Source organism: Scyliorhinus torazame, chromosome 9 (assembly GCF_047496885.1).
Source record: "Scyliorhinus torazame isolate Kashiwa2021f chromosome 9, sScyTor2.1, whole genome shotgun sequence".
Classification (NCBI taxonomy): Eukaryota; Metazoa; Chordata; class Chondrichthyes; order Carcharhiniformes; family Scyliorhinidae; genus Scyliorhinus; species Scyliorhinus torazame.
Window position 1 is genome coordinate 185,938,031 of NC_092715.1, and position 11,436 is coordinate 185,949,466.

At 48.8% G+C, this 11,436-nt stretch overlaps 1 protein-coding gene across 1 annotated transcript in view; it reads right to left on the reverse strand.

Annotated features, from left to right (window-relative positions):
* carm1l (coactivator-associated arginine methyltransferase 1, like) overlaps positions 1-2,876 on the reverse strand; it is a 197,873-nt gene extending 194,997 nt beyond the window's left edge. The window contains exon 1 of the mRNA XM_072516891.1: positions 2,598-2,876. Within this exon, the coding sequence (XP_072372992.1) occupies positions 2,598-2,754 (157 nt within the window). The 5' untranslated portion in view covers positions 2,755-2,876. The remainder of the gene's footprint in view (positions 1-2,597) is intronic.
* Positions 2,877-11,436: the final 8,560 nt, after the last annotated feature.

An 11,436-nucleotide genomic window follows, 5' to 3' on the forward strand; every position in this document is an offset into this window, starting at 1 on the left:
TGGAAATGGGTGCAAATGTTGTAGCCCTCGCCTCGTTGATCGCCCAAAGGTGGATCCTGTTGGGATGGAGATCAATGTGCCCTGGCATGGCGGCAGCACCTGCAGGAGTTCTTAACTCTTGAGATGGTTAAGATTGAACTGAGGGGAAGGATGGAAAGGTTCTACAATCCATGGGCGTTATTCATTGTGACTATGGGTGATTCCTGATTCCTTTTTGTTTTTTGTTTATGTTAACCTGAGGGCTGTTGTTTGGTGGTTTGGTGGGAGGAGGGGATTGTTATTGTTTATAAGGGGATTGTCATTGTATTCGTTACTGCTTATTGTTTATTGGAGGATGTAAATTTGGAAGAAAATTTGAAAAAGGAGAATAAAAATATCTATTTTTTAAAACTCACTACCATTTCCAGCTTTCAAACCATCTTAGCCACTGCCTCCCATTTGCTTCACTGCCTGCCCAAAATGTAGTATTTGATGAGTTGAAGTTTCCTTCAATTAAATATTGGGAAGCTCCACGTATCGAAAGGATACATCTTATGTAAAATAGCTACAACTATAGTTGCGGTAAATTCTTGTAGGCACGTTTTGATTTTGTCTCGTTGTTAAATGGATGATATGAAATGTCAAAATTCCCTTCAATAAAAATAATTTTAAAAAATATTTAATATATCTTTGGTCCCTGCCACAAACTCTGTTGCCTACCCACCGACTATGTCCCTTTCCCTGGCCACTGTTTGAGGATGAAATGAAAATCGCTTGTCACAAGTAGGCTTCAAATGAAGTTACTGTGAACAGCCCCTAGTCGCCACATTCCGGCACCTGTTCGGGGAGGCTGGTACGGGAATTGAACCGTGCTACTGGCCTGCCTTGGTCTGCTTTCAAAGCCAGTGAATTAGCCCTGTGCTAAACAGCCCCTTGATGAAACAGATGGTTGAAATGTGACCACCTATTTGATGCTAATCTGAGTTTCCGATCCCATATCCTCTCCAACACAAAAACTGCCCACTTCCATTTTGCAACAGCACTAGCTTGGGGTGAGTCAGAGATAATTCGACGATTAAACCTTCATCTATGGCTTTGTTTAGTCAAGACTATTCCAATGCTTTCCTGGGTGGCCTCGGTAACCTTGAGCTCATCCAAAACTCGAATGTCTTATATTCTGACTCCGAGCAAATCCCATTCACACAACATCTGTGTTCACGACCTACACTGGCTCTGGGTTGGTAATACCTCCTACACTCATCCGGATTTACAAATCCCTCCATGGCCTTGATCACCCCTGCCTCTGTAACTTCTTCCAGCCCGTACAACCCTCCCCATCTCTGTAACCTCCTCCAGCCGTACACCCCTCGAAGATCTCTGTACTCATGTGTATCTCTAATTTTTCATTGCTGGTCATACCATTAGTTGCCTTGGCCCTCATTTATGGATTCCTGCCCTAAATCACACTCACTCTCTCTCCTTTAAGACACTCTTTAAAACTGACCTCTGACTAATTTTTGGTCATCTCCCTATCAAATTCTGTTTGATAATGTGTCTGTGTGTTTTTTTATTAAGTGCTATATAAATGAAAACTGCTGTTTTCAGCCAGGAAAGAAGGTTACTGGGAGTTAGTCTTCTTGAGGTTTCTCTAAAGGTTAAGGCAATGGAAAAGGAAAATCCAGAACTTTACGTTAAAGCAAAGAATTGGGACAAGGGGAGATAAGTTCAAACCACCAAAGGTTAAATTTAGGACCAATATCATCAGGAAATGATTAGTTACAAAGAGTGATCAACACTTGGGATGTAGTTTGGCACAGTAACAAAGATAAAAACCTCAAGAGCCTTTAAGAAAATAACCGGATGCCGGAAAGTGGGGAGGGAGGTGATGGATGTATAGAAAACTGAGATAAATGTCCCTCATCATCCTTAGTTATCATAGGATCTTGTGAATATTTTAAGATACAGTGACTGAATTCGAATACCTGATACCCCTCCCAGCGACTCCTCGGTTGCAACCGCTGCCACTTCACAACGCCAATTGGTTTCAGGTGAGGATTCACCTTCTCAAACCCCCTGCAGTGGACCTCGATTACAGCTTCTCTCTCATACAACTGAGAGGCATGCTAGGCCACTACATTGCTGTGTGCCTGGGAGTCACACACACAGCAGACCGGGTACGAGCAGCCTAAAGGACATAAGTGAACCAGTCATGGTATTTTTAAAAATTAAACTTGGGGTATTAGATCACCTAGTAGTCCTGTCTGAATTCACAATAGTGTGGTAAATCTTCAGTCTGACGGGGAGTCAGTTAATTCACTGGATAATGAGAGAACTTTCGAAACTTCGTATTGAGTGAGTGCTTTTTTGATGTTGGGAGGAAAACAGATGCTCCCAGTAGCCTACACCCTCGAGTGAAAAATAAAATGGAGCGGGTAGAGTTGTATGCATACGTCTCAGGTTGCACTATGGTGTTGGTCAGGATGAGTTTCGTGCACAATCTAACGGCGGCTTTGGTTTAACATTGGTGACTGCGGTCCTGCCACTCGGATTGAATTAAACCCCATGACCGGGTCAGTCTCCCAGCATCTCGGCGCTCGAGCAGCTAAAAATAAACTTACCGTCAATCAGGCGCAGGTCGGCGCCTTCCTCCTCCGCCTTCACCTCCAGCTTAAGCGGCTGGTGACTGTCCAGCGAGTTGGAAAACTGGAATCCTCCCTTCTGGTCCTCCTTGACAAAGACCATCGAGACATTGTGCTGCTGCACCGAGGTGGCCATCGGCAGAGGAAGGGAGAATCGCACAAAGACGGATCGGAGCAAGGAGCAGCCAGCCAACCAACCTCTCTGCACGATCAAAACAAGAACTGTGCAGGTTCAGCAAAGCTGGACATCTTCCGTCCCCTACTGGCGGAGCGGGTGTCCTGAAGCTCCACGAAGCAGCTGCAGCTTCCCAAGGACCCAGCATCTCTCTCTCTCTCTCTCTCTCACTCACTGGCACAGCTTGGAGGCTTTCATCCATCAGCCAATCAACAAAACATGGATAACCCCCAGGCCTGCAAAAGGCAATAGGCCTTTTTGCACAAATGAAAGATATCATTCTTAAACCTCACAAGTGATGGACAGAGGCAACAGATTTGCAGTGAATAGATTTACCCCTTTGAGAAAGGAGCAGAATACATTTTTGGTTCTGTACCTTCAGGAGTCCGGAGAAGGTTAAACGACTAAGGTTTATTTGGGCAAACAAAAGTAAAGACCGCAACACAGCATATACTACATAAATCTAAGGCGGGACTATCAATTGTGCCAGTCCCAATCCTGGCCATCTTTTTAAAGTTCATGAGCCCTAGCTGCTAGGCCTCTGGCACTCAGCAGGGAGGGGGCGGCAGAGGGCACAAGAACTGCAATTGGGTCACCCCCATGGGTCTCGTGAGGGTTGTTACATATCACCCCCCACCCCCTCCCAAGTCTGTAGGTTCGTTGGAGGTGGTGGAGGATTCCTTTGTCGCTTTGCCTGCAGCTGTGTTTCCAGTGATAGTGGGGCAGGGTTGTGAGGTGGGCGTGAGGGATGGAGCTGGCTCTGGTGTGGGTTCCCTGCCTTTGAGATGGTTCATGTGTTTGCGTACCGTCCTTTCCTTGGTTTTGACCGTGTAATAGACTGATCCAGTATCTCTACAGTCCCCGGTATCCACCGAGCATCCTCCCCAAAATTCTGGCCGGACACAGTGTCTCCTGGCTTGAACCTTCTGTCCTACTTCTGGTGAACCCAGTAAGAAGTCTTACAACACCAGGTTAAAGTCCAACAGGTTTGTTTCGATGTCACTAGCTTCCTCAGGTGAGGAAGGAGCAGCGCTCCGCAAGCTAGTGACATCGAAACAAACCTGTTGGACTTTAACCTGGTGTTGTAAGACTTCTTACTGTGCTCACCCCAGTCCAACGCCGGCATCTCCACATCATGGCTACTTCTGGTGGTTATGGTACCTTTTGCTGGAGATCTTGGGTGTCATTCTCTGACCCCCCAGCGGGTCGGAGAATGGCCATTGGCCGCCGTGAATCCCGCCCCCGCCGGTTGCCGAAGTCTCTGGTACCGGATATTCGGCGGGGGCGGGAATCGGGCCGCGCCAGTTGGCGGGCCCCCCCGCTCGATTCTCCGGCCCGGATGGGCTGAAGACCCGCCGAGAAATTGCCTGTCCCGCCGGCGTAAATTAAAGTACCTATTTACCGGCGGGACAAGGCAGCATGGGCGGGATCCGGGGTCCTGGGGGGGCGATCTGACCCCGGGGGGTGCCCCCACAGTGGCCTGGCCCGCGATCGGGGCCCACCGATCCACGGGCAGGCCTGTGCCGTGGGGGCACTCTTTCCCTTCCGCCTCCGCCATGGTCTCCACCATGGCGGAGGCGGAAGAGACTCTCCCCACTGCACATGAGCGGGAAGCTGACGCTCCCGCGCATGCGCCGCCCCGAATATCATTTCCGCGCCAGCTGGCGGGGCAACAAATGCCGTTTCCGCCAGCTGGCGGGGCGGAAATTCCTCCGGCGTCGGCCTAGCCCCTCAATGTTGGGGCTCGGCCCCCAAAGATGCGGAGCATTCCGCACCTTTGGGGCGGCGCGATGCCCGTCTGATTGGCGCCGTTTTGGGTGCCAGTCAGCAGACATCGCGCCGTTTTGGGAGAATTTCGCCCCTTGTTTCTTCTCCACCTTCTTACCAAGATTAGGAAACATTAGGCTTAGATGGGTTCATAGGCTTCAGCCCATCCGTCATTCTGCTGGTGCTACTTCAGTCATTATATGCGGTCTGGTCAGGTAGGACAGGAAATGTGCCGATTTCATCTCATTGGACCCTGTGGTGTAGCCATCAGGGATGGCCACGTCCCGATTACAAAATGGACACTTGCAAAGACTGAAGGGAAAATTGGACAATGCTAAGAAACAAGCAGGTGCAAGCTCTGTCTGTTGATTAGAATCTTAAACGCTCAGACAGGACAGAAACTACCAAATGATTTACATCCTAATGAGCCATCTCCGGGGACAAAGGGAAACATTTAGATACACAATGTTAGGACAGACTCCCCGGCGCCAGAAGAAGCTAAGACAAAGCAGACTGACAGTCACCAGGACACGCCCAGCGATCAGGGAACCACCCCTCTATTGGAGGAAAATCGATACCGATGATTGGGAAAGACCCAATTAGTTGAGACCAAGTTCAAGGCCCGCCCAAAAGAGCACAAAGCCCTTTTGGGTATAAAAGGTATCTCCCAAGGGAGAACGCTCTCCTTTGGCTTTGGCTCTCAGCGAAGAGAGAGACCAGCCTAGCAGCTACAGCAGACCAAGTAAGTTCCAAGTCAACGCACGCTATGAGATAGACGCTCCTAGTTGCTACCCTGTAAACAGCTCAACCCAGCACCCTCAGAACCGAGCAACGGCCATTGCTCCTCTGACTGAGTGGGCGCCCAAAGCTAAGTATAGGCTTTAGTAATAGTGGTAGTTTAGTTTGTAGAGTTTATGCATGAGTAGATTTGACTGTGTAAATAAATGAGCATTGCTTTTGAACTTACTAACTGGTGTATCGAGTCATTGATCAGTATTCGGTTCTAAACCTTGTGGCGGTATCGAAAGATACCTGGCGACTCTTGAGCAAACGTGATTAAACAGAACCAAATTAAGAACCAACCAAAAGTTAGCAACATTTACTGGCGACATTTGACGGGACTCGATTTAGAAGTGGCCTAACCACTCCAAGAGAACTCAAAATTTGAATTGAGAATCCAATTGGAAACAGAAAAACCACAAGCGTTAAGAGCAGTACTGATCAAGCCTCTGAGATTCGGAAGTGTGTTAATGCATGCGTACAAACAGGGATTATAAGGTAAACCTGAGAGATTTTCTTGCGAAAAACTGTCGGGAGTTTTGTAGGCCGGAAATTAGCGTAAGCCGGACCCCTGTTTACATCACCGCTTTATCATCCCCTATTCCAAATTCGTTAGAGATCCTAGTAGAGAGAATGGTAATGAAGGCAATTAAACGCCTTATGAACCCCCAGGAATTCGTGGTCGCAGCGACCAGCAGTCGAATAGGACAGTGTCCCGTTTGGGAAGAAGAGATCAGGAAATATCTCAAAGGGAAAGGATGGCCCCTTTGGAGTGAGTTCTGTGATAATGAGGAAACAGGACCCGGTAGTATAGGACATACGTGGTGGAAGAACCTGTCAGAGATCCACAAGAAGAGCTTGGGAAAAGCTTGCAAGCCGATGGCAATCGTGTCCTGTTTGGCACAATTGCGAGGCACAGAGGAGGTTGTTAGGACGCTCCGTAGAGAGATAGAGGAGAGAGACAGAACCAGTGAGGTAGACGTGAGTAAGGTAGAGAAAGAGAATAGAGATCTGAAAGAGCAGTTAGCAGCAAGGGACAGAGAGGTGCATGATGCCAAGAGGGCACATCAGTCTTGTCTCGCGCATTTGAACAGTTTTCAGACACAATACGATAAGGCCTACCAGGACACGCAACATACGGTCTTGGTAAGACAAGAAACAGAACAGCAAGTTGAGAAATTGCAGAAGCAGTGCAATGATTTAAAAGCAGCCCTACGAGCACTCCATACTTCCACGATGGAACAAAGGCAGAGTTCAGTAGACCATGCAATGTGCTGGAAGCAAATTGCAGAATTGCAATCTCTGCTGTCCGTGTAAAATGGCTTTCAGAGTACATTCGTACCCCAATTAGATCAAGAAAACGGCGCCGATTAGCAGGAATTGAAGAGACTGCCCATAGATACGTACATGGGACATGTGCGCAGGAAAAACCCCAGAAAAGGAAAGCGCCCCAACCCCCAACCGAACAGGCAGAACACACCCCCATGAATCCTGTGACCACACACCGCAGGGCCGCAGGAGAAGGAGAAGCAGATTTCCTTTACACTACCCCATTAACCGTGACCCCAATTACGGGACGCGTATGGAAAAATTGCACCGTTCCTTCCCACTTCAGACCCCCACCAATTTTCCGCGAAAGTCAGACAACCGGCTACCATGTACGGCCTGGATGAAAAGGAGCAAGTGAAGCTCACTGTTTTAAGCCTTGACCCGTCAGTCGTAGCAGCCCTTCCCGACCCACAGAATGTAGGAGGAGGCACACTCCAAGAGATGCACACAGCGATCCTTGATGCGATCTGCTTCAACAGAGGAGACCCCGTAGAAGGCCTAGATAAGTGTAGGCAAAAGAAGACAGAGCACCCCACAGCGTTTGCTGGACGTTTGTGGATTCACTTTACCGCAGTTTTTGGAGAGTTAGCCCATGCTCATTTGTCCCCAGATAATATGGCCAAATGGACCCGAATTCTAGTCTCCCACGCCACAGAAGCAGGACGAAAAGCTTGCGCAAATTATGACCCCTCAGATGAGGCCCACAATGAAAATTGGGTTTTGAAGAGATTGTCCCGCGCTTGGGAGCAATCAATTGCAGGCAAAACCGCATTTATAACACCCGATGAAGAGCAGGTAGAAATGAACTCAGTTAAGGCACACCAGAACCCCGCATGGGTAAATGAGGGCAGGAACAGCCAACCCCAGCCCAAAGCTCAGGAATGTTATAATTGTGGACAGCTAGGACACTTTGCACGCGAGTGCAACGCGCCCAGAAGCAGCAGAGAAACCAACAGACAGGCACCCTAAATAAGAATAGGGGACAACCCGTAGAATTTCTTTGGGACACAGGAGGGTCCCGCACCACACTCAATTCCTCCACAATGTTCCAGCGAGACACGTGGCCTGCAACAGACACCATTACACTCAACGGTTTTACAGGCCATTTACAACAGGGACACATCACAGTCCCTATAGCAATACAGATAGGTAACATCGCAACCAAGCATCCCATAGTTTTAGTTGATCTGCCCCAGACAGCAGAACATATCCTTGGGATTGATTTCATGAGCTCCCATAACCTCTCTTTTGATCCAGTTAACAAGTGTGTATGGAAATTGTCAAAGGCAGCACAAGCCCCCACCACGCTCACAGTAGGAAAATACGTAAATAAGATCAGCTCAGGAGGAGACTTCTGGTTAGACACTCGAGCCATTAGTGCAGACACACAGGTTAAGGGAGTCCTGCAGGAACACAAAGCAGCATTTGCACAGCACAAGCACGACTGTGGCAGTTTGACTGGCTTTGTGAATGTTACAGGTCCCGACCCTAAACCCCAGAAGCAGTACGGATTTCCCCAGGAAGCAGAGGGAGAAATCTCCAAAGTAATAGAGAATTTGTTGGATCAAGGCGTACTCCGATCAGGAGCCTCCACAAACAACGCACTGATTTGGCCCGTCAGGAAACCGGATGGATCATGGCAACTGACCATTGATTACTGGGAACTGAACAAAGTAACCCCAGCAGCAGCCCCCACCGTAGCCACAAGTCCCGAGACCATGCTCAAACAGGGACTCCAGTCAAACAATTTGCGGTTTTGGACATTAGTAATGGCTTCTGGTCCATTCCATTGGCTAAAGCGTGCCAGTACAAATTCGCCTTTACATTCCAAGGGCAACAGTACACGTGGACGTGCCTTCCACAAGGCTTCCACAACTGCCCCTCCATTTTCCACCGACAGCAGGCAAATGGATTTGCAAAATTTTGCCGCCCCAGTTGGCTGGTCCAGTACGTAGACGACTTGTTACTACAGACAGACACAAAGGGAGAGCACATTTCGCTTCTCGCCGAACTCCTAGCACTCCTAAAGGAAATTGGTTGTAAAGTCAACCCCAAGAAGGCCCAGATTCTGAAAGAAAAAGTGATTTATTTGGGAACAGTGATCACTCATGGTTAACGCGAGATCGAGCACAAGAGAATTGACTCGATCGTCAAATTGCCCCTTCCCCACAATGTCTCAGCCCTCCAGTCATTTTTAGGACTAGTAGGTTACTGCTGAAACCATATTGACGGTTTCGCCACTAAAGCAGCGCCCCTTTCCGAACTTCTCAAGAAGCAGGCACCTTGGGAATGGCTTCCACAGCATACAGATGCCGTGGACGCTTTAAAAAGAGGACTCAGCACAGCCCCCGCACTACAGGTCCCAGATCCACATTCCCCATACGCTATTGAGGTAGCAAGCACTGACCGAACCCTTTCGGCTGTGCTCCTCTAGGAACGCCTCACGCATGTTAGACCCCGTAGAGCAAGGATTTTCTGCCTGTGAAAGGCACCTGCTCGTAGTTTTTTGGGCAGTGCAATACTTTGCATACATTACAGGACTCAACCTCATCACCATCCTCACAGAACACACCCCGATGCAGCTATTGTTAGACGGCCGACTTAAAGATGGCAAAGTCAGCCAAATCCGTGCAGCCCGTTGGACCCTTCTTTTACAGGGACGGGACATCGCGGTAAAGAGAACCAAAACCCACACATTCCTTGCCGATAATTTGCAGTGTGCAGGCACCCCTCATGAATGTGAGATCATCACCACTAAACACAACACAGGCCCATTTATTCCCAAAACACCTCCCAGGAAAACAGGTAGTACACCCCAGAGAACCCAGCCCACAGACACGTGCACACCCCTGAAGATGTATGTGGATGGCTCATCCACAGTGTTAAATGGAGAGAGAATTACCGGTTGCGGTATATATGTAGAGGACGCGCAGGGACGCGCCCTCGATGAAATTTCCTTGAAGTTGCCAGGACACTTAGGCTCGCAGGCAGCAGAGCTGGCAGCAATTGCGTATATTGTAGACCACCCAGACTCGTTCCGGACCCCAGCAGACATCTATTCAGACAGCTTGTCTGTCTCTGGGAAACAAGAGGATTTGTTTCCGCGGACGGTAAACCCCTACCCTCAGCCCCGTTACTCCGCCATATCCTAGAGACAGCAAAGGATAGGAAATACGGCATAATTAAGGTTCACAGTCATCACCGTTCTTCCCCCCGTTGAAACGTTAAAGCAGACGCCCTAGCGAAGGCAGGCTCCAGGCATGGTTATTTTTGGAACCCCCCCCCCCCCCCCGCCAAAAGCACCCCAGCACACGCAGTTCAGGTCTCACAGACCAACATTCAGGATTTAGCGAAGGGCCAGAAAGAGGACGAGAAACTCAGGGAAGTTATAAAGGGAACCTTCCCAGCCCCGTACGACAAGTTTAGAAACGCGATCACCACACATGACGGTGTGATTTTAAAGGATGGCCTTTATATAGTTCCCAACCAGGACAGGAACCCGATCATTTGTCAGTTCCATGACAATCATGGACACCAAGGAATTGAACCCACCCTAGCCCACCTCAGACCGCTCTGCTGGTGGCCTGATTTAAAAACCGATATCACACACTACGTAGAGAACTGTTTAATCTGTGCCCAGAACAATCCGGACAGATATGCTAAAAAGGCTCAACTTCGCCATACCCGCCCGTTAATGGACCCTGGACAAATCTCCAGATAGATTATATAGGACCCCTACCCCCGTGCAGAAATGGTTACAAGTATGTGTTGGTGGTCATAGACACCTTCACAAAATGGGGGGAAGCATTTCCGTCAAGAACTAATACGGCCAAGACGACGGCTAAAATCTTAACGCACCACATCTTTACAAGACAGGGCCTCCCACGCAGTATAGAGTCCGACCAAGGCTCCCATTTCACCAGACGTGTAATGAAAAACGTCCTCACGATTTTCGGAATTACACAAAAGTTCCATATCGCATACCACCCCCAGTCAAGTGGTATCATAGAACGAATGAATAGGACATTGAAAGCCACCCTCAGGAAAATGGTTCAGCAAAATAATAGCACCTGGGATTCAGTACTCCCATTTGCTTTGATATTTTTAAGAAACACAGTATCTACATCCACAGGTTACACCCCCCACACCCTCATTACCGGACGCCCCATGAAAGGCACTGAGTAGTTACTAGGACTGAATTTGGCCAGCCCCGCAGTTACAGCCCTCACACATGAAAACGCGGTCACACAACTAGTACAGAACATAAAGGCAGCCCAACTCGCCGCAGCAGTGAGACTTGGAACCAGGAAGAAACAGAGCAAGGCCTGTTTCGACAAAACAGTACACGACACTGAGTTTACAGTAGGGCAACAAGTTGTGCTTTCCCTTTACAACTCCAGTTCGTTCCTCTCCCCAAAATTTTCCGGACCGTACTCCATTTCGGACAAAGTCAGCCCCTCAGTATACGAAATAACCTATCCCAATGGTAAGTCTGCGTGGTTTCATATAAACTGATGAGCAATCAATTACTCTCGAGACAAGGTGAGTCATAACTAATAGGCTTTACTCTGCTAGAACTGTTCCCCAGCAGCTTCGATACAGAAAGTGAAGGCTGCAGGGACGGCATCGGTTCTTATACTCCGCCTCTATGTACATCAGCCAAAGGTAGACTCCTGGGTCTGGCCAATGGTCATCCACCTCTCAGGTACCGCAATACCTGGTATTACCACATTCACCCCCTGTTAAAAAGAATCCGGCGGGGCGATG